Consider the following 23,172-nt stretch of genomic DNA (forward strand, 5'->3'; position numbering starts at 1 on the left):
TCTGTTGTTTTGTGAGGAAATCTTAAAGCATTACGATTTTTTTTCCCAGTATTGCATCCAAGAGAAGCATTGTCTCAACCCTTTCCTTCAGTTACCCTTTGATAGCTCAGTCAGACCCAGTTCCTCCTCCATGCTGTTGGGGCCTTTCAAGGGGAGCAACCAACTCATGAAAATACAGTCTCTACCATCTCTCAGGTGCTTAATATAACAGAAAGCATTGGAAACTCCAGAGCAGCTCCTCCAGTCTCCAAATAGGGGACGTTGACTTATTCTATGAAGATGGCTTGTTTGCAGAACTTTTGCAACACAGCAGTTGTTGGGGGAATAAGAGGTATATTAGATGCAGACAGATCCATCAGGGGATAGAGCTGTGAAACTCTTCTGAACTATAACAACATAATTTTGAGATCTGTAACAATGCCAGATTTTAGTCAACTTTAACAGGGATTGAAAAACGCACAACCTCAACATAAGAAACATGCGCCCCCCCAAAGTTAAAGTCTATGCTCCAGAGCCTGGAGTAAAATCCCTCAGTGAGATGGCAGTAAGAATTTTATAACAAAAATAAAAAGACATATTTTCCTTGATCTCATTCTTCAAAAAGGACAAAGGATTTTTCTGAAGTTTTCAAAAAGCACTTGGCTTGAAACAGCCAACCAGCTCACAGAACTCAATCTTGTTATCTAAAAAAGGAAATATTATAGTTAATGAAAATAAGATTTGGGGATAGAAAATATTAGGCAAATCTAACTATAGGTGTTAAAAATTCTGTTTTATAATGAAAGTGGCAATCGCATGACAGCTCTTACAATTTCACCAAAGCAAATTAACATAATTTAACATAAAGCAAATTATTACAATTTCATTAAAGTAAATTAACAATAAACAATTTGTAAATAAACAATTAGGGTTCCAGTTTCTTAATTTTTATTACCTAGAAGTCAGGAGTATTACGAAATTTCTTCTGGAAATTTCCAGTGTTTCTTTTTTGTAGGTGTTACATACATACATTTTCAGAGAAGCCAACAGGTTCATTCACACCAGTGAATTCTGGCTATGGCTAAGGAGGGAGTCCAAGACTCTGCAGACTGCATGAGTCAGAAAAAAGTAAGACTTCTGATCCCAAGACAATAAAATGATTACTTGATTTCATTGGAAAGCCAATCAAGAAAACTGAAATACTTCACTTCAAATAAGTGAATTATCAGCAAATTAAAAAGAAAATAAACTTATTTACTGAAGCTAGCTTTTTAAAAGGCAAGTCCATCTCCTTCTAGTGGCCTATTCAATGTGAAGCAGTTCTACAAACTGTAAAACTTTCTTTTGTGGTGATTAGAAATTATCATAGGCCCTTGTTACAAGTTGTCACCCTTTCAGCCTTTTATCACACCATATGATTAAGGCCTTGTTCTGGAAAAGATATTTTTTTTTTTGTTGAAGATATCCAACTGAATAGAGATGCTACGCTGATCAGATGATCAGAAGATCTTCTTCTCTATCTTGATTTTCAATAGATACTCTCCAGGCCAAACAGCTTGCAGGCACCAGGCAGTGATGCTGAAATGAGATCCCTGGAAGAATGAATTACAGGCAGTAAGCTTGACTATGTTGATTCCCAAATCATCACACTGAGGGTATAGACATAAAGCCAATTACACAATATGCAAATATATTGTATCACATCTGGATTACATATGCTCAGCTTCTTCTCCATAGAGAAATCCTTTGCAAAAGTTACCAGCAATTAACAGAAACATAACTATGGTGACAGATACGATTTAGCTATCAGAAAAAGGAAAAAACCCATGCTCTTCCACCAAATCATATATATATATACACATACGTAGCAACAGAAAGAGATTGACGTTGCCAAGGGTTGCTAAAGCAGAAACAGAACTGCTGTATACAACATTCTTCCATCCTAGCCCAGCTGACTTTCAAATTTGAGCAGAACATCCCACAAGCTACTGCAGCAGTAGTTACCTTTCCATGTCTTGCATTGTCTTGATGTAAGAAACAGGCTGGAGAAACATGCAGGGCTACAAATGTTAGGTAATGATCGTGCCAGAAAAGCCCATGAGGATAACTTGGTTAAGTTCTGTACCAAATTACAAGATATAGTCAAGTAAATATTACTTACTACTAAGCCTGCCTTTTTTTTCCCCTCTTTCTGAGACTATTTCCCTAAATAAAAGGACAATTAGAAATTACAGGGTTTTTAGTTCACATAGGTTATCAACATGAAAAAGCATATTTAGAAAAAACACTCAGACCAGATAATTCAAAGGATGCTACTTAATTTACTGAAGTATGAGAAAGACAGCAGCACTAACAACAATGTTTTAATTATCCCAATTTTTAAAATATTTAAGCTGTTTTGACATCTGTGCCGCTCAGTTTTTGTTTCCCACTTGATGCTGTCTCCATAAAACTGCATTCTCTCTGGCTATGCATGATTATCTACTTCCTTAAACAATCATTTTCAAGTGTTGCCAATGACTAACAATCTTACAATTCCGAAAAATCTGCCCCCGCGTAGGAATTTTACATGTGTGAACTTGCTATATAGAATATACAAATTTGCTTTTTCCCTGTTGCCTGTCACAGACTACTCAGAATAAGTCTGGGGTCTCAAGGGATCCACAGAGCCCAAGTTAAAAACCACTGTCCTAAAAGTTGGATTTTTGTTTTTGTTAGTGCTTGTTCCTCTTCTGTTAAAAGAGTATCCCGAGGAATTTGGGTTAGCTGATAGTGTGTGCAGCCTTCATGTCATAGAAAAAAACAACCACTGTTTTTTCCACTATTGTGATAAAACTCAGTAATAAGCATTGAATGCCCTCAAACCCATTAATTAGGTGAGGGGGTTTTTAACAAATAAAAATATTCTTTCATATGTAATAAAGAATGCAAGGAAACTGGGTAAACTAATATGCCCTTAATACTTTTGCTCTATACATTTATCCTTCCATCTTGTAAATACTTAGGCATAAGAACAGTGGTATGCCTGTGTGCAGTGTGACTCAATTTGCTGAGATTACATGTATAAATGTTTGTCAGATCAAGGCCTAAACTGTCAGTAAAATGCTTAATTTGCATAATTTGAATTGAGGAGAGTAGTAGTGGCAGCACCTGGCAGGTTAAATGTAAGGATAGACCCACAAGGGAAAAGGTCTTTTTTTTCCAAAATATTTGAAGCCATGAGGAATCTAGTATGTTCCAAATTGAAAACATTCATTTTTTACAGAATTTTTATGAACCCTAGGAATGAAAATTAATTTGGACAAGTTGAAAGAGAGACTCAACTCCATGACTAACATGGGAATTACCCTAATCCTCTCTTCAACTTAATCATGGAATTTTAACAAGGTTTTTCTGGAAGCCCTTGAGATCTCCTAGGTTGAACATTAACTTATGTCCGTTATTTTTATACTGCTTAAAACACACTCATAAATGCAATCTGTGGCTGAGTTATGAGATAAACCCTTTGAGTTCTAAATCACTTGTTTGAATCTTGGCCAGAAATTGCCACCGTTTGCTGGCTTTTCCATAATATACGTGAAAAGGGTTGATGATCTTAGTCTAGTAGCAGTTCTAATGCTGTATCTCCAGCTATGCCTACTTAATGCTAGATTATTTCTGGCGGAAAAAAAACCCAAACAACAAAAAAACCCCTGTTCTCTTGGGCTTATGCTACAGATGAATAGCATAAACCCTAAGGAACCAGGCATGTCTGGAAGCAATACACAAGTTTCTCTTCTGCTCTGCCCTCCCAAATATATGCCTCTCACCCAAAAAGAGATGTGGTGCGGAGATTATACCTCAAAATGTATAACCCACCCCTGCTCTCTTAGTTTCTCTTTATCACAGTACCCAGAACTAGGAATTTCAATGACCCAGAGGAAACTTTTGGTTACAACCGTGTAAATGAGGGAAGCCAACTGCTTGATAGAAACTTGTTCAAGGCTAAAAGATTCAGTAAAACGATGTTGGTGAGAGCAATTTTTCTGCCAGCGTTACTGTTTCTGCTAAGTAAATTTAAAGCCAGCAGCAGAACCATAAGAAGCATCAGCCAGAGCTCAGATCTGGTAACCTTCCAGATATGCCGCAGAGCCTTTTATTTTTTCAGGCCTTTAGGGATGGATGGGTTGAAGGATATGAGAGGCCAGGCTCATTTAGATGATAGGTAATTACTCTCATTGGACAGTTGGTTTATGGAGTTGTTTATAACATGTGCTTTGCATTTTGTAGAACACTTGTAAGAGTGAATAAATGCTCAAATACAGTCATTAATAAATGTTAATATTATATCTACCTACCAGAAAATACAAACAGGAATCTGTTACTCAGGGAAACTCACCATTTCATAAATCTAAATCCAAGCAAAGACGTTAGAATTGCTAAAAAGACCGAACACATGCTCCATCAGGTGCAAACCCGGGAAACTCTTCCTTGTAACAGGACATAAACATCAGCTGTGCCCTTCTTGCTTACTTTCTCTCAGTCCTGGGCTAAATTTTAATGCCGAATCTCATTACCAGATGCTGTTTCCCTCATTTATTATTCTTCACAACTGTTGGCTTCGGTACAATTTCATGGGCTACAACCTTAAAGAGGGCGCGAGAAGGAGGGAGGGGGCTGTTTTTCTAGTTGGGGCTGCCTCTCCTCGGCTGAGTCTCATTTGGCTTTTAATGCTTGCAGGTGCTGCCTGGCTTGCCCGCTGCCCGGGCCCTGCCCTGCCCCGCGGAAGCGGCACCGGCTCCGGCTGCGGCTGCGGCTCCGGCACTGGCACCGGCGGGCGCGCATCTTCCCCCGCCGCTTCTGGCCTTTCCTCCCCCTCCCCTGACTTGGGTAAACAGCTGCATCGCAGCTCGCAAGTAACCGCTATTTTCAATTTCGAAGCTAATGAAATCAGTATCGTAGAAGCATGTACTTACCCCGCCTTTCCCCGACAAAATACAAAAGCAAATCCGCTGTTTCCTTTCAAAACACGAGCATGGCGTTTTGCGTTAATTTCTAAAGCAGTGGGAAAAAAAAAAAACAAACCACTATTTTTCTCGCAAGTTCAAGCGTAAAATAAGATGCTTTAAAATAAATAACGCACCATTTTGAATCAACGCTTCATGAGATTGTCTAGGGGCCAATGCTTACAAATCCTCCCCTTATTATGTCCCAGGATAGGAGCTCTGATGCATAGACACAAAATAACTTTGCTCAGTGACCTGCGGGCGGGAGAAAATCCTTGCCAGCTCTGCAAATGACCCAGCACTGACACTTGCTTCTATAACTGTTCACTCAGCAACACTCCCTAGCTCCGTTATGCACGTTGACATTTTTTGGACCGCGGACTGCAACCCCGGCCAAGCTTTTAAAAACATCTGCTGATAAAATTCAGCAGGTAGTTTGGAAAAAAAACCACAAACGGAGTGAGACGAGGAGTGCGGAGGGTTAAAAACTGAAAGGAAAAGAAAAAAAAAAAAAAAGCTAACCCGCTAGGCAGTAACAGTTGAGAGAAACTTGCCGAGCCGCCAGCACCGGGTGGCGGGCAGGGGCGTCCCACGGCCCCAGGGCTGGGCACCACCGGCACCCCCGCAGCTTCTCGCTGCATCGACCGTCCCCTACCGAACACAGCGGGGACAGGTCTTTCCTTCCCCAGCAAGTTCTCCCCTCACCCCCCAAACAATTGCAGCACACCAAGTTGGTGGGTTGGGATTTATTCTCCCCCCCGCCCCCCCTTTAGCTGTTGGCGTTGCAGGGTGAACTGGCGTTCGCGCCTGCCCCGCTGCCCCCAGCGCCGGCTCTCCGGGGACCCAGGAGGGGCAGCACTATTTGCAGGCAGCAGCGATCCCCGGCGCTCGCCGTGCCGATCCCATTGGCCGTGCGGCCGACAGGGAGCGACGGGAGGCGGAGGGGGAGCTGCCAGCAGCAGCAGCGGCAGGCAGGCAGGCAGGCACCGGGCGAGCGCATACACACAGGCACGGCAGGCAGAGGCTGCTGGGGTATTGTTATCATTGTGCTTCAGCGGAGGGTTTTGCCTGCAGGGGGAGGGGTGGAGGGAGGAGAAGAAAGAGGGAGAGAGAAAGTGCGGGGCGAGCATGCAGCAGGGCTGGGGCCGGAGCAGCGGCGGTGCTGGCGTGCCCGGGCTGAGGCGCTGAGAGGAGCCGCCTGCCCGAGCTCGCTGGGGGGCACCGGCGGGAGGAGCGAGGCGGGCACGATCCAGGCGTGGGGAAGGCAGCCAGCCGAGGGGAGCCGCCACCGCCGCACCGGCCTCGCAGCAGCAGCGACTACTTCTTTCTTATCTCCCAGCCTTTTGTTCGCCCATCCTCCTCCTCCTCCTCTTCCCTGCCCACCCTCTGCACCGCGGAGGGGGCTCGGCAGAGAGAAAAGCAGCCTGACCCAGAGCTGAGTTTCACCCATCCTCCGCCCCTCTCTCTCTCTCCGTCTCTCTCTTCCCCCGCTGCATCGCTGCCCATGAGCTAGAGCGGCAGCCGGCAGCCAGTGCCGCGGCAGCCGGCTCCGGCAGGCGGGGGCAGACGCCGTCCGCAGCCCCCGGCAGCTGCCGCTGCCCGACCCTCCCCGCTGCTCCCCTCGCCCCGCTCCACGGGCTCCAGCCGCGCTCCGGGACTGCTGGGGGCCGCCCTGCCGCCGCCCCTCCTCGCCTCCATGTGCCGGGTAGCGGGAGCGCCGCCGCGGATCCTGCCGCCGCTGGCGCTGATGCTGCTGGCGGCCCTGCAGCAGGTAAGCACCGCCGGCGGGGAGCGGGGCCGGGCTGCGTCTCTTTGTTCCCCTGCGGGCGGCGGTGCCCGGCGAAGGCGGGAGAGCCGGGGGGGGGGGGGGGGGGGGGCTCCGTCGCCGAGGTGGGGGTCTCGGGGGGGGGGTAGGGGAAGGCGGCCGCCGCCGCTGCCCCCGCGGCCGGGGTGCCCCGGGGTGGCTTGTAGCCGCTAGCGCGGAGTCACCTGCTCGGGGGCAGCCCCGCCGCCGGGCGCCGTGCTCCGGGGAAAGGGGAGCTTGTGCCCGGGGCCGGCTGAGAGGGAGATGGAGAGGGGGGTCCCCGGGGCGTGAGGGGTGCGGGCGCCGCCGCTGAGGGGACGCGGATTCCCCCCCTCGCTCCTGGGAGAGCAGGTGCCGGGGGGGGGGGGGGGGGGCTGTCCGGTATCCGCTCGGCCGGCAGCAGGACGGGACCTCGGCCCCACGGTGAGCGTGGGGGACAAAGTACCGGAGTGGAGGGACGGAGCGGGCATCGCCCCCTCCGCCCCGCGTGGGGAAGGGGGTGCGGGGGTGCCGGAGAGGTGCCGGGCGGGGGCAGCCCCCGCGCCCCTCCTCGGGCGGCTGGGGGCCGCGGGGCAGCAGTCCCTACGGGCCGCGCCTCGGCCACCCCCGGCTGCCGTGCCCGCTAATCCCTTCCCGGGAAGAATTTAATCAGCCTCCGCCTGGGCGCTGGGCTTCCCCACCCCCTGCCGTTAACGGGAATTTCCACTGGGACGGGCTCGGGCTCCGAAGTGTTTAATTTATTATTAGCAAAGTCCTCCTGCTGCCTCCCCCCGGCGGCCTCGCCGGGGCGGCCCGGGCGGGCTCCCCGCCTGCCCCGAGCGGCGAGGTCCCGGGTAGAGAGCCCCGTGGTGCGGGGCAGCGCCGGGCACCGCCGGCCGGGGTGCCCCGGGGGGTCTCGCCGTGGAGAAAGTAGGGGTCTGCGCGCCGGCGCCCCTGCACGGGGGGAGTCTGGGGTGAGGTGGGACTGACGGGACGCTGGGCGTTGTATGGGGACGACAAAATGGATCCCGGATGGGGCAGCGAGGGCAGCGCCTGCGGGGCGGTGGTTGGGCCGGGCTCCCGCCCGGTGGCGAGGCTGGGGCCGGGCTCCGGCGGCGCGGGGTGTCCGGAGCGAGCGCGCAGCCGGGGGGACGCCGAGCGGAGGCCGCGGGTGGGTGGGGAGGGTGGCGGTGGGTTCCCCCCTCGCTTCGTGCTCGCTGAGCTCGTATCCGGCGCGGCGCCCGGGGTGGAGAGGGCGGTAAGTCTGAGGGACAGATGGCGCAGATCATCGCCTCTTAATGGTATTTACGGTTGGGGCATTTCTGGCGGGCCGGGGGAGCGGGTTGCGGCGAGGCCGGCGGCGGGGCCGGGGTGCCGGGGCGGCCGGGGCGCCCTCCCGCCGCGCCTGCGGCGGCTGGCGCAGGGCAGGGGGAGGCGGCGGCAGCAGCCACTGTCCATGGTGCAGCGCACCCGCTGCCCCCGCCCGCCCCGCCGCCTCCGCCGCAGCGGGGGCAGGAGGAGCCCGCTCGTCCGTCCCGCCGTCTCCTCTTCCCGCTCTCTCCGACACCCCCGTCCCCTCACGGGGTCCGCGGGCGGCTGACTCCTTCCCCGCAGTTCCTAAACCGCTCTCGGGGGGTGGTGACTCGTACCAGGCGAGCGAGGTGCTGAAACGCTGCTCCACGGCAGCCGGGGATTTTCCCTTGAGTCTTAAGAGGACGCGGGGCGGGCTGGCTGGCGTGACACAGGAGTGTCCGGCTGGGCATGAGCGTCTTCCATGTGAAAGCAGCCACCCTGTTCAGAAACTTGTGATGTGCCCCTTACGGGCTGTTGTTGTGTTGTTTTTTTCGAGTGTCATGTTGTGTTTTGGTTTTTTGTTGGCTTGTTGTTTTTTGTACTGGTTAATTTTCGGTTGGGTTTAGGTTTTTTTTGCCTTTTTTTCCCTCCTCCTCTAAATGCTAATATCTGGGCAGATATGTACATGCAGCTTTTCCTTTTTTTTTTTTTTTGGCAAGTCCTTGTGTGCTGTTTATTTGTATGTGCTTTCAGTTCTGTTTAGTCTTCCTATCTCAATAAATCTTTAAAGCACAAATACTGCAGTAAGCTTTTATTCCATGTTTTTTTCTACCCAGGACAGGTTTGAAATTAAAGTACAAGCTATGAATTAAGGACAGGAACTAGCCATATTGCTTTTATGTATCACTCAGTGTCACTGGCACGTTACGGTTGGGGAATCCAATTTCCCCCTTGTTTGGGTATCCATTAAATCAGGTTAGGGTTGATTTTTAATAGTGTGTAACAAAATTGGAACTTGGGTATGAAATCAGATTTATAGACCTGTGTCCATACAATGCTTTCATTTCAAAAGCTTTTTTTTTTTTTTCCCTCCGTCTTTCATGCATACTGCAAAGAACCCTCACAAGCTAGATGCAGTGCTAACTTTCCCCCCGCCCCCTGTCATCCTACCTACTACTTTTGGTCTATAGAAGGTTATCTGTATCAGGTTCTTTGGAGATGTTGAACTTTTCTACGTAGTTTTTCCTCTCTGCAACACAAGAGCTATCTACCTTTATTTTCTGGAGTTCTTGATCGCTTTGTTATTTGTCAGTGATGTAGAAAAGCTGCCATTACAGAATTCCTTGAAAGATCATAACTGGAAGCAGGTTTTAAGGCAGATCTGTGGATGCTGTTTATATTCAGGAAATAGGACTTTAGATTTTTGGCAATATGTAACGTGTATGGGATGTAAGAGAATGAAGACTGCACTTTATGTTGCTGGTTAACAGATCGGTATGAGCCTGGAAGTATTATGTGAAAAAACCTGACAGAAGAGAGGATAAAAGGAGCGAGGCTTGGTTTTCTGGCCAAAATGACAGTTCCAGTTTGTGGAAATGGGATAACAACAAGGTTGAAGAAGCAATGGGAAAGGTAGCATGAGTTTACAGGAATGAAATTAGGTGGAAATAGTTGGAAATGAAAGGGAAAGGGGAGTAGAAATTAAGTACTCAAAAAGGGAATAGTTTTTTTTAATGTATAAGGTGATTGGATCACTCTGTGCATGTTGTCCATTTCTAAATCAGGAACAAGTAAACAATAAAGCAGTTTTGGAGCCTTTCGTGCCTAGGTGACTGGTCTGAATTCGAATTACGATGACAGAGGACGTAAGTTATTACCTCTGCAGGCAGTTTTGGTCTTATTCCAGGTCTTGGCGAATGTATTCAGGTGATAAAGCTACTACCCTGAATGACACTCCTGTTAAGCTGCCTCTGCTGAGAATCCGGCGATGGCATTTCTTGCCAGCTGTACCCTTCTTGTAATTACCCCCAGCAGTAGTCGCTGGCAGAACTGGGGTGAGACTTTAATGCCGTTTTGTGCAGAAGTGGCAGTGAGATCTCCTATTGTGGGTCCATCTTCTGTCTCTCATAATACACCTGCGTCTTAGATTATTATTTTTTTTAAATCAGTCTATTTTAAGTAATAGAGTAAATACGTGATTCTATAAAGCACAGAAATGAGTTGCAGGGTGTCTCTCTTTAGCAAATCAGACTCCAACATCATTAACTCATTTCAAAGTGAACTGAATGCATTTTATAATGCTTTGCATAAGCCCAAGAACAGGGTAGTTATGTGAGTGGCTCAGGCTTTTTGGATGTAGATCTTTCTGTTCTGGTTTTGCTTTGTCTTCAAAGAATCTATCTGAAAAGTTAAATGTGGCAGGATATTGCAGCAAAGAGCTCTCTAATCCTTGTCTGTCTGGTCTAGGTGATAGTGATACCACTGATACATCCTCAAAAATTCAGATAATTGCAGAACTGAGAAGAAAAAATAGAAGTATCTCTTTGGATATTAAACCGGATATATTATTTTAAAATTTATTTTGTGAAAAGACTTTTTTTAAACTGCTTTTTACATCTCTTACAGGACAGATAAGGTCGCTTAAGTCGACAGTGAATTTTTGGAATTGAAATTGTTGGCTGTCAAAACAGGAGATAATTTTGTGTATTAAACAAGTTCAGGTTATCTGAGCAGATATTGTACCAGGCTAGAAATATGTATGCTGCTGATGTAACAGGTTATATATTCTGTTATATTGTCAATTTACGTCTTTTTAATAAATGTATGTGTTTTCTACTGCTTTCTCTCTTCGTGGGTAGTACTGCTACCTTAGTATGCAACTTAATATGCTAGAAAGATGAATTTAGAGGGTTTTATGATATCTGTTTATAAAATATTGCCTGAAATGATCATATTTTTGAACTACATTTAGTTGAGAATGTGTAATTCAAAAACTTCCTATCTATTGTTTTTCTCTCTGCTCCCAGAAATTGGAGGAACTCCCAGAAACATCACTGGAAGAGCCCCATCATGTCTCATCTTAATTAGTTTCAACGATGCTTTTATGTCAATTTCATTTATTATTATTTTCTTTAATAACTGAACACTGTAAGACATAAGCCAGTTGAGTTGTGACAGAAGTGCATGGGTATATTTAAAAATAGCTTGAGGAAGTTGTGAGTAAAGTTATTTTTACTCAATACAGACGGTCTTGCGTAAGGGACTTCTTGTCATGTGGTAAGGAGCAGGAATTGTTGAATGGCTTTTCTTGCCTCAGTAAGAGGATCATTTACCAGATAAACTCTCTTTCTGTCTCTCACTGTTTTTGCAAATGCTTTTTTAGGTTAAAAAAAAAAGTTTAGAAAACTTGCAATAGTTTCAGTAGTTCACCAGCATTCCCATTAGGATGAAAATTTAATTTATTTCAAACAATGTACACATACAAAACACAAGCCTGTTCCCCAAAGGCTATGCAACCTCTAATGTTCCCTGGCGTTTTTATTTTAAATTGCTTTTTGTTATACAGCATGGGAGGAACCCGTAGTGTCCTTACTGAATATGCCGTGTACTTCCACTAACCCGCTGGCACTAGTTGTGCATAGAATGCAGTGGGACATACCAGGGGTGGAGAGTAATGAAAGCAATAGCAATGGTAATTTTGATAGCACTTCTCCTCACCTACCACTGAACCGAGACTCACTGGTTGGCCAAGTTAATACTGGCATACGTAGAGGTGAGTCTTGAGAGGAAAAAAGGTGTACTTTACTGCAGGATGAGTTTAGGGAGGATTTGTATTTTGCCAAAGCGCGTTTGTAGTTTGAGATTGATCTGAGGGACCTTTTCCACCTGGGTGTTGGGCCGTGCTGCCGTTCACCTTGAGAGGTATATTACAAAATCTGTGTGATTCATCATTTGATTTGATCCTGCAGTTCTCACTGAAAGATTATGGGAGCTTCATCTGAATAACGAGGGGAAATTAGGCTTTCTATTTTTAAATAGCTTATGAAAACAGATATGGGATCAGCAGCTTCCAAGATGGAAGGTATATCGCTGCCAAATGTTTTCAATGTTTTCACTTAAACTATTTGGTTTTAGTCAGTATTCATGTATTTAATTAAATATCATGTTTCCAAAAGGCACGTTTATCCTCTCCTCTAGGCGCTTCTTGACATATTTAAAAAATATATTTTTACCAACAGACTCCTCTAGGGTCTCCTCCATTCCTTATAATTAGCATATAATTATCACCCAGCAGCTGAAGACATAGTTAAAATTTTGTGATCCCCCAAAAGAGTTCTTCCAGATAGGCCTTGCAAGGCCTCCCCCAAAGGTCGGGGAAATGCAGCATCCTCCTGTAAGCATTAGCAGCAGTTTTCCTGGCCAGAGATGTTCAACGTGAGCAATACAATGGTTATAATTAAATCAGAGAGAGGTCGTTTCCTCTCTTAGAGAAATGAGCATGTATAGTCAGACATAGGGCTGATTTGGTTTTTTTAATATTAAAACATGTGACTTAGACTTACAGAAACTCCATTTGGTTTTGTTACTGCAGTTGAAATTTTAAGACATCCTTCTTTGATAGGAGCTGTGGCTTGTCTGGAGAACCACATGTCTCAGAAGATGCAGCAGTCCATGTTCTCCTAGTTAGGGAAAGGGGAAAGTCCAAACTGGGTTACGGCTTTGTGCTATGTGACGTATACCAAATAAATGTCTCCACATTTAATAAACCAAATGAATGTTGTCTCTCGGTTGGGCTTAACAGAATAGGCTATGAACAAGGTGTGTGAGACTCTGTAATTTGTAAAGCTATGGTAACCTGTGGTAACCAGTGGTGGTTTAAGGCAACTCATTTTAAACCAGATGGCAGCGTAAAAGTTGCAGATCCTGTTATTTTGGGAAAATGTTTGAGAGCCTTAAGTGTTTAAGAAGCTGGATTTTCTGATCTAAAATATCCTGGTTCATGGAGTAGAGCACTAATTAGAAGTGAAGATGGCATAACGAAAGCCCTTTCTGCTGTAACTGAATGACCTCTGGGAGGACGTAGCCTGGCACCCAGTTTGGAAGCTTTTGGCTTCCAGAACAATTTGAAAGAAAGGCACTTTTCTTTTTCTCTAGTTGCAATCTATGGTTGAAAACAAATTGTACTTGACTACGTTTGCTGGAGTACTGAGTACTGTGAGGGTATAAACTGTTGCAGTTCTTCTTTGCAGCAAATCGGAGATTAAGAAGGAGTTGCTGAACGTTTTCAAGTTTAGCATCTAAAGCATTTCAGAGATGTGTCTATAATCCTGCAGAGTATCTTTCGTGTGCCTTATGGTAGTAAGTAGAAGCTTATCATAAAATAAGACCCACTTCGTACAGCGTATCCCACTGTGTCAGGTGATGTATGTATACAAAACTAAAAATGGATAGAACGATCCCTAGAGTTACCTAAGTTGTGAATGAGTATTGGGTACCATCTTGGCCTTTAAATTAATGCAGAAACACCCAGTCTTTAAACACATTCACAAATGTTTCTGTGATCTGTGCTTAAGTTGAATATTACTGTCATAATTGCAAAGTAATGTTGGTTATTAAGGAGGGAGAGCTCAAATACCCTGTTCCTGCTCTGTCATACATATAATTATGTCAGACATTGTTTTGAGCTTCATGCAGTAATGCCCTGTGAATTGGCTGGACTTGGCAACTAGCAGCTGTACTATGTCCAATTATAACTGTATAGTATGGTATTTTCTCTGATGCGTACCCCTCCGTTTCTCATTTTACTATCTAGGCTTATTTTCCTATGGGAGTAACCTACATGGAGTATAAAAGAAAGCAGTCTTTCAAAAACAACTTCCTTTGCGCTTTGGTACAATCAATATTAAGAAATCTAATGTTGTAGTACATGCAGATGCAAACAGTGGAGAAGCAGAGACTTTGATATTTCAGATTAATAGCTACTAGTGAACTCCAGTGGTGTATGGCATATGCAGAGAGAAAAAGATCAGCTCTGTCTGAAAGCTGTGTTTAAGAGCCCAATTCTGCAAATTCAGGATGCGTGTTGTGATACAAAATTGCTTCTACAGTTGTGTGGTGAGCTTGCATTTTTAAATAGATATTTCTTTACAGAATTGCATTCTAAATGTGGCTACTTTCTAGAAGTGTGGAAATTGGAAAGAGGTATTAGTCCAGAACTGTCAACACTAGTGAAACAATCCTGTCTGGCTTTATTCTTGTTTTAATTTACAATCTTTTTACAAGTGTGAGGCCTGTATTGTTGGAAGACTCCTACTGGTGGTGTTTAGAAAAAGACATAAACATGAATCCTTTAGAATGATGAAGTTGAGATTGTCAACAGGTTGTTGTTTGGTTGGTGGTTATTTTTTTTAAATTGAGCTGGAATACAGCCTTGAAATTAAACCACAGGTTTCTAGATACTCAGATACCTAGATATGACACTAAAGTAGCTGAAGAGCAGGGTATGAAAATTGCAGGCTTAACTGCCAAAAGTATATTGAAATGGCCAATTCTTTTAATTGATTGAATAATAACTTTGACAAAAGACTTCTGATTTACATTGTGTTGCTTCATAATTGCAGTTTGCCTATTGCATTTAATCTGAGATCTAAAATACTGAGTTTATATGCATGATCTGACACCGTGTTTGACTAGGTGTTAGCTCTTTAGCATCTGCAGATAGTAATGTTTGTTACTCATTGTGCAGTTAAAAATTACTAAATAAGCCATAAAGGATGAGGAAAGAAGAATAGTTTTTCAGTAGTAACCCTCTTTTGCTTTAGCAAAGTCTTTTAGTACTTGAGAGGAGAATTTTCCAAGTGCTGAGCTTGTTCAAAGCTTTGTAACTCCATTAAGTAGGTTTTATATGGGTACAAGGTAAGGTAATTGCTTTCCATCTTAAAAGATAGTTTTTTAAGTAGTGTCCTTCTGTAGATGAATGTACGAGTAATATTATCTTATGTTTGAAATAGTCTGGGGAATTGTACTAATCACACAAAATCCTGTAAATTACAATAATGTGCCCCATAATCTTCACTAGCTTTCCCCTTTTGCCCCAGATAAGGGGATAAAAATATTTTAGCATCCTCTTCTATTTAAAGTTAAAATGCTTTAGGTCTTGTAGTACTCTTAGGCTGAACTTGATATGACCCAGTGTTTCTGAAGCTACAACTTCTACTTAATCCAAAACGTTTAACGTAGGGCGATTAAGAATTGCTGAAAATTTGAATTCTTCCTTCCCTTGTGTTTTTATGCTCAAACAATCTTTACAAAGGGCTGTTTTTTGAGAGCAGAGTACAGTCTTTTGTTTCTGGATAAAATTGATGGCTGCAAATGAAAGAATAAAGAAGGCTCTCTATTCATGTCCCCCAGCCTTTGTTTCAGTGGGCATTGTTTCAGTTTATAAGAGCTGTTTAGTACATATAGATTGCTGGAAAGGCTGAAAGATTCCCAGGCGCATCAGTGCAGACTTGTTAAAAATCCTGCTATCTCCTCAGCTGCCCACCCAGGACCTTTTTGTTTCAAGGATACCATGAAAGGCTCTTTTTTTTTTTTTTTTTTTTTTTTTCCCCCTCCGTCACATTTGCTTTGAGGTCACCTTTTGTACAGTCGTTTAAACAAATCTCACTATTTTTCCTTCAAATTATGGAAGCATTATCAAACCTGTGATTTGAGTTCTAAAGCTGAGGGAACTGGCAGTTGGAATTGTAGTTATTTTTTATTTACTATCTTTTTATCTTAAAAACTCAATGTGTAAATGGACTTGGGGCTTAGCTACAGATCTAAGTTCCAGCTTTGCAGGTAACATAGTCCTGTGGTAGCTTAAACTGTTGCTTTATGTTTGCTTTCTCTTTAGGGTCCCCATATAAACATTTTAATGTACATAAGTAATTGTACACAAGTGAGATACCAGTGTAGTACTTAAGTCACAATTAAATCCACGCCACAGTTTAAGTTAACCTGACACTTGATAATTACAAGTTCTCTTACCGGGCGCTTACCTGGATAGTGCATTAACTTGGGAGTTAAATAGTAAATTTTAATTTAAAATTTTTATTTTTTTGCTAGTGTCAGTGTTGGGCTGCTTAGTTAGGATTGTGTTGGTGTAAGCGCAACACAATGTGTTATAAATACCTCCTTGTATTAGTGATAAAGTTATTCTAATAGGGGTTGGCACGTTGAACTTGGCCATGAGTGTCAGTGGAGAGGTTACACTTCTGCTTGATCCCTCTTCCCTGAGGAAACCCTTGTGGTTTGAGATGCTTCTGTCCCGCCCCTGCTCTAATGCTCTCTTTCCCTGAGGTTACTATGGTAAATGGGTGTAACACCATCATCTCTTCCTTCTCCATCCCTTTTTTTCTGTTTTCTGTAGGGCTTTTTTTGCCAAGTGTATGCAGACGTGCTTCCATGGCCTTGAGTAGGTCTACGTGATGGAAGCCCATCTGGGAAAGTAAAAAGGAAAATCTAATTTAAGTCTTGATCAGATTTAGGCATGATATAGCAGCACAGTTGCTCGTGCTGTCAAAGACCATATACTACATCTGGGCATGCACATGGATAGGCCTTTGCTTGGCACGTAGGCGTGTTTGAGATTGTGCGAGGGCTCTCGCATGTATCTCAGCCCAGGCTGGCATGGGAGCTGGCCTCTCTACCTTCTGCAGCACAAAGGGGTTTTGCCATGTATGGTCATTTAGCCACATGTAAGGTGGGCTGTTGTCTTGTGCAGCGCTGAAATGAGACAAAAACAATCCACTGAAAAGAAATTTTAGTCCTTTGCCACAGAAAATTGGATCCCCCCCCCCCCCCCCCCCCCCCCCCCGCCAACTACGCAACAAACTGTCCTGGAAACGAGCTTGGCTATCAGAAGTATCTCCTGAATGTGGAACACTACAGAACAAACAAGTTTCTAAATGCTGTATTATATTTCTTAATAAAAAGGCATTTATGAAACTCTTTAAGAATGTGATTTGAGGGGAAACTTTCTTAACATGTGAGAACAAACAGTTTCAGTGGCTCGGCTCTTCCCTTGTTGTGCAAATTTAATAATGAACTGCTTTCCTTTTAACTTAATGTCCCTTTGAAATAGAAGGAGATTGCATGGGAAACATTTGGCTTTATATGGTATCCGTTTGAATGCTAACGCAAATATAAGTTCTGCTAAGTTACTGCAAATGTAGTATTTTATCTTGGTTTACTTGTTCTGGTGCAGCCTCACATAGAAATACTCTAAATAAAGCATTTTAAATCAGTGTTTGAAGTCATTTGTCTCAAGTAATCTGGCTATGAAAAAGTTGCCAATGGGTTTTGTGCAACATTTATTTCCAGAGGAAGGAATGTTTTTGTTCCCCCTATGATTCCCCTTCAGTCTTGGTGTCTGGTTTAGTGGAAATGTTCAGTTGTCAGAAGAATCAAGATTGTGTATTATTTAGATCTTACCAGACAAGTGGGATTTGTTCCTTCCATTCCAGTTATCAGAAAGATTAACCCTTTGCCCTCGCGGTCCTAATTGCAGTCGTTCAGAAACAAAGATGCTGCTTGTACAAGACAGCAGCAAAACAGAGTATGTGCCAACTGGAATGTTTCTCTGGTGAATGAGGGTTGCAAGTATTACATAAATTTTGTCTTGCATTTCAGGCACCGATAAAAGCAACCTGTGAAGATATGTCATGCAAGACTGGATTTCCTGAAGATGTTCACAGTGCAGTGGTGTCAAGGAGTGTACATGGAGGACAGCCTCTTCTCAACGGTATGGTTAGAAAAGATGTTTTGATTTTTTTACTTCCTCTAGTTGTAACCATAAATCACTCTGGAGCGTTTTCATCCTTAAATAGGGCACAAACTCCTGCAGGAAAGAACATCAGCTGCTCTGTGATTATTTTTTGATTACTGTCATAGGACTTGGAAAATCTGTTGGCATTAGTGGTAGCACATGCATCTCTCTTGACTATAATTTGAAAATACTGAGCCTTGCGAATCTTCCCGTGATCGTCCACTAATTCTCTTTCTCAGCACAGCGTTCACACTGATGTTTCTCATTACCACTGGCAACATGTATGCCATCAGTCTATACTTAGAGCCCATGTATGAATGATAAGGAATTAAAGAAAATTTCCCTTCTGCTTTACCTCTCCCATAGAAGTACTGCACTTATACCCAGTCCTAGCGCTTGCATTAATGCAGAGATAGTTCCCTTACTGCTTTTTCCTGGCAACCTGAGGAGAGACACCTATGGAAAGCAAGACACAGGACAGGCAGCAACGCGGGAGAGTGGTTCCCCATGAGCCCTCAGTCAGTGACCGCAGCACTGCGGGCTCTGCGAGGAGCCGTGCCAGGAGAGGCAGGACAGTCGGTGCGGGTGCCGTCTCGTGGACGGTGTGCTGCTCTCTCACCCTGGCACCTACCTACATCTGAATGGCACGGTGCCCAGGCTGAGGATGACCCGCTCCCGAGCTCGCAGCGAGTGCAAACCCTTGCCTCCGCTGGGGATGCGCTGCAGTCAGTACATCTGCTTGCAGGTCGTCCCGGTTGGGAATTCAGGTCGTTGCTCTTTTTGTGTCTCTATTTGTCAGTAATAGAGTAGTTAGCTGTAGGACACAGAGGCACATGCTCTGAATCTTATACGTTCCCCAAACAGTGAAGCTTCAGTATACAAGTTTGTGGAAGTAGAACATTTTAAAAAATGTGCATTAATTTGGCTGTTTTCTGAACTACTAACGTTTTTTTTTTTTTCCCCCATCTAATTTGGAAATTGTGGAACTGACTAAGAACATCAGTTTTAGACGGTTTCAAATACATCTTAAATAAGGACTAATTTAATTTAATTTGTTGTTTCTTTCACATATAAATATAGTTACACAGATCAAGACATTTAAATGAAAAAATTCTAATGAGTCTGCAGAACAAATGAAGTGAAAGCTGTAGTCCTGATTTTACATGCTGTATGTAGCAGTCTCTCCTTAATTATATTTTACAGACCTGTTTTGTGCTTTTTTAGAAGTATAATGGAAACTTGAATGCAGGATGAATTGATTAGCTTTAGTGTATTTAAACTTGAGTTATTAAAGCTTTTTCTGTTCAGCTTCAAGGCAGTATATTCTACCACCACAGACTTTATTTTTTATTAAAGAATAGCTTAGAAATTCATGTATTGAAGCAAATGTTCTGCCAATCGAGAAAGTAATAGAGGAAAGAGAATTTTCCTTGCTTTCCCACCAAATGGGTGTTAACAGATGACTCTACTATAGACTCCTCCAATAGACGTCAGCACTGAGAACTCCTTTGGTAGGTGATGCACAAACCCAGAGAGGGGCAGAAACAGGGACAGAGCACAGCGGGCAAGTGCTTTCCAAAGGTGCTGCCTTGAAACCACCAAATGTTTGTTATTGGTTAATGATCATGCTGTCAGTTCATCTTAAAATGGAGATCACAGAAGTTTTGAGATCTACCCTGTCCTGTCAAAGTTCTCTTCGCTCTTCATGCAATCAAGACCCTTTCTGCAATTTCTCCCCCTTTTTTCCCCACCAGCTAGGAACCACAGTGGACTGCCCACTAATTCTCTGTTGGCATTGCTCATGCAAATCTGATGATAATGACTGACCAGCCTTAATTGAGTCTGAACTAGTGATGTAGGATGGCAGACTGACTTCCTTTCTCATTACTCATCGTGTTCACACAGTACCTTCCCTTGCTTCTCAGAAGTGAGTGAAGCATGACTGTTGGTTTGTCCTTGAATGGTATTAAAATGCATAGCATTTTATGAAAGTAGGAATTGGAAAAACTGTATGAGGCATACAGTATGTATCACATCATATCAGCTGGTTGAAAAATGACCTGGGGGAGTTTTTTTTCCTGCTAGTGTTTCCTCAGCTGAATTACTGCAGTAGTTAATTCTTTTGAAAATTCTGACATGCTTAAAAGCATATAATTTGCTAGTTACACATAAACATACGGTCCGTCATTGCGTAGCTTTGACTTAAATTTAATTACACTGTCATTTTGAAATACTATTGTTGTCAAAAGCCTATTTTCTGGTTATTAAACTGGATTCAGATGACTCTGCAAGTTAAGTATAGTTGCGTGACATTTGCTTCTTAGGGGTAACCATGGGCCTGATTGTGATCTTGGTTGCCTTGCCTGTCTAACTGCATGCTTATACTAGTATGAATTCAGAAGTGAGGCATATAACTATAGGTTTTCTGTATGGTTTAGAAGTGAAGCTTTCATTTTCTTTGGTTTTGTGCATTGATACCACAAGCACAGAGGCTTTATGGTCCTCGGAGCTAGCTGCAGAATAATTTGAACCTGACTTGATGCTTTCTTGACAAGTTACTTAAAATAATGGCCAAGAAAATGACCGTATGTTTATTATCTGTCTTGTTCATTTGCTTTTGTCTTGCACAGCTGGGGACAAGCCTCTTTTAAGGTCTTCAGCTTCCATCTTACTCACCAAAACTTAAATAAAATTAGAGTTATCATATGACTTGTTGATCTGTGCCTTTCAGTTGTTACAGTACACAGGGTATCTGGGTTTTAAAGTATAATTATAAGAAATCTTTACCTTAGAGTATGAGGCAGGGTTCCACCATGCACTACACGGTACTGTATATCTTCTGACGAGTTTTCTCTTTTATTTCTGTATTCAGGTGGTGCTTGGTTTTGAGGGAGGGTGGGACTTATTCCTATTGCATTTAAAAAAAAAAAGTCTTTATAATTGATAATGTCTTTGTTAATTCATACGGCTGGGATAGTATGTCAGCATCTACTAATTTCTCCTGTGCGTGCAGGCATGAGAGGCCACTACATGTTCAGTTGGTATCCACGTGTTTAGTTGTCACAAATGTGAAAAACTGGTGAAGCAATATATTCACAATAACATAAATTGGAAAAGGGAAAAAAACCCACATTTATTAATGTGGGTAGAGGGAAAGAAAAAGAAAGCTGCCCTTGGTTTCAGGATGAGGAACCAGGGAATCCCCAACTAACTGCATCTTTTCCCAACAAGGAAGTCACAGCAAAAGAAGTTGGAAACTACTCCCTTAGTAGGTAGTGACTGAGCTGTGTAGGAGGTAGCCTGGAGTATAGGCTATGTCCTGTTGTCTCCTTCTGGCATAGTGTTCCTGTGGTACAGACTTCACCGGTCATAGCCTTGGAGACTTTTCAAAGCTGATGTCTTATACTTTGTCTTGCACAAAGTCTGCCAAGTCTGACTTCAAGATGCAATGTGCTCAGGTCACTAGACACATGTAAGCTAAGTACTGTAGGTCTAGTTTTGAATTTATTTATAATGTTTTACATCTTGTTCCACTTGGTACCAGTCACTTCAGTGAAATTACGGTGATTTTTACCAAGGAACTAGGTGAGCTCAGAACTACTACCTTCATTTCTGTAAAGGGAGGAAAAAGAAAGTAGTAATTTCTGAAACAAAAGAAACCTCCTGCAGCTCTAAAAGTTGTCTTACTGATAAAACCGTGGAGTTATCTGGGCCTCCAGTTCTTTTAGAATTTGATATACTTTGAAGTATTTTAGGACTCAAATGTTCCAACATTAAAAAAAGAAAACAAATCATATGCAAATAACTCACCAGCCATCACCTAGTAGAAGTAGATATTTAACCCAAATTTACAGACACAGTACTTACGACTTGTTTCTGTAAATAAAATGTGACTACTCTTTGGAGGACCATACATAAGATGTAGTATTAGGAGAAGAAGAGGTTAAGTTAAAGAGGGAGTTCTGTTCAATGTATTAAATACCCTTGCTTGTGCTGGTTTTATCGCAGTTTTGTAGTTCATCCAGGAAAAAAGTGTTTGTGGTAGTTTGATATGTATGTGTAGCCTGTTTATCTAATCTTTGTTCTATATCCTGCAAATTTTAAGATATAAATAATGCGGTTCTGCTAAAATCATTCACCTAGGAAGGTTACTTGAATGGTTATTTGCAGAATCTTAAAGTTAGAGATTCATACTCTTGATAATTTATTTTAGCAGTTTATCTTTCAGACTTTGACATTGTCCTGTTAATAAATGCATGATTTTAGTTTTCTGCTAAAGCAAATGCATTGTCTAGAGAAGATTCTTAAATGTATCCTTCGATACATTGCGTTGTGTAATTATAAAATATTTCTAAGCTCTTTGAGTTGCACAATGATAAAGAAAAAAAATGTTTCAGTGTTGATCACTGAGATAAGCAGTGATTATGGGAGAGTAACAGCACAGTTTCATGAGCCATTTAAGCCGGAGCGAGCTGACAGTTTTGCCAAAAGAGGCACGCTTACGCCTTCTCTCCTCTTTGAGGCTGGTACCAAGTGCTCTTGAAACCATAAAATGAATGGGGTTAGCCGATTTATCTGGGGTAAACTCTCACTTATATTCGTTTAGGTTTTTGCTGTAAGATCTTGTATGCTTAAACAGAGCCGTGGTGTCCCTGCTGCCTTTTCTCTTTTTAGCAGTGAAATGCTTAGAAAATAGTATTTGTTTTGATGCATTCAAACTGAGTGACAAAACTTGATTTTGGCATTCCCACTGACTTATGTTGTAGTTTACCATTGAAAATACCGGTTGGTCTGAAACAACCCAGAAACGTGTTGCTGGGAATGTGGTGCTCAGGCATTGCCTGGCATTTAAAAGTAACTAATGTTTCTTCATGATGTAGTGGAGGTTGCATGGGCACTGTCTGTCCCAGGTGAAGCCACTCAGCTTTATTTGCTGCTAGTGGTGTTATATCATTCTGTGTATAAAAATGCTCATCATTACCTAAGAATAAAATTCCTTTTAAAAAAGTCATCACGCTTAAAACTGAAGACAGCAGCACATTTTTTTAAGGCTTATGTCTCGTTCCTTTCTATAAACAACTCTTATAAAATTGTATTTTTACTATGGTAGCATGCACTGGTGGCTTTGATATCCTAGTGTATGTTAACAGTAGGGCCAGGGAAAGTGTTTTTAGCAGAATCATATTTTCCAAGAGGGAAATCAGTCTTTCCCCACAAAAAAATTTGGACTTTATTTTTTTTTCCATGAAAAAAAAATGAAAATGGTAACCACTTTGTTTGAAGTCTCCTTGCCTTAAGCAAAAAGACAAGTTGACAAGTTCCTT

At 43.2% G+C, this 23,172-nt stretch overlaps 1 protein-coding gene and 1 long non-coding RNA gene across 6 annotated transcripts in view; one reads left to right on the plus strand and one right to left on the minus strand.

The window, feature by feature from the left end:
* Positions 1-704: 704 nt before the first annotated feature.
* Positions 705-5,903, minus strand: LOC115340373. 2 transcript variants are annotated; one of them, XR_003923034.2, is made up of 3 exons: positions 4,935-5,903; positions 1,984-2,184; positions 705-1,571 (listed from the first exon to the last, which is right to left on the minus strand). It is a non-coding gene; the product is annotated as an uncharacterized LOC115340373 (long non-coding RNA). The 2 variants fall into 2 exon arrangements; XR_003923033.2 differs by having other exon boundaries at positions 709-1,571; positions 2,141-2,184.
* A 249-nt stretch (positions 5,904-6,152) lies between these two features.
* The window catches only part of CDH2 (cadherin 2), a 117,330-nt gene continuing 100,310 nt past the window's right edge, over positions 6,153-23,172 (plus strand). The window contains exons 1-2 of one of the 4 annotated variants that reach the window (XM_030011915.2): positions 6,153-6,735; positions 17,713-17,824. In XM_030011915.2, the coding sequence (XP_029867775.1) occupies positions 6,661-6,735; positions 17,713-17,824 (187 nt within the window). In that variant the 5' untranslated portion in view covers positions 6,153-6,660. Of the gene's footprint in view, positions 6,736-7,564; positions 7,678-7,709; positions 7,727-7,762; positions 8,006-17,712; positions 17,825-23,172 lie in introns of those variants that run through there. The other 3 variants (XM_030011916.2, XM_030011917.2, XM_030011914.2) reach the window with 3 other exon arrangements.

Source organism: Aquila chrysaetos, chromosome 4, assembly GCF_900496995.4.
Source record: "Aquila chrysaetos chrysaetos chromosome 4, bAquChr1.4, whole genome shotgun sequence".
Lineage (NCBI taxonomy): Eukaryota > Metazoa > Chordata > Aves > Accipitriformes > Accipitridae > Aquila > Aquila chrysaetos.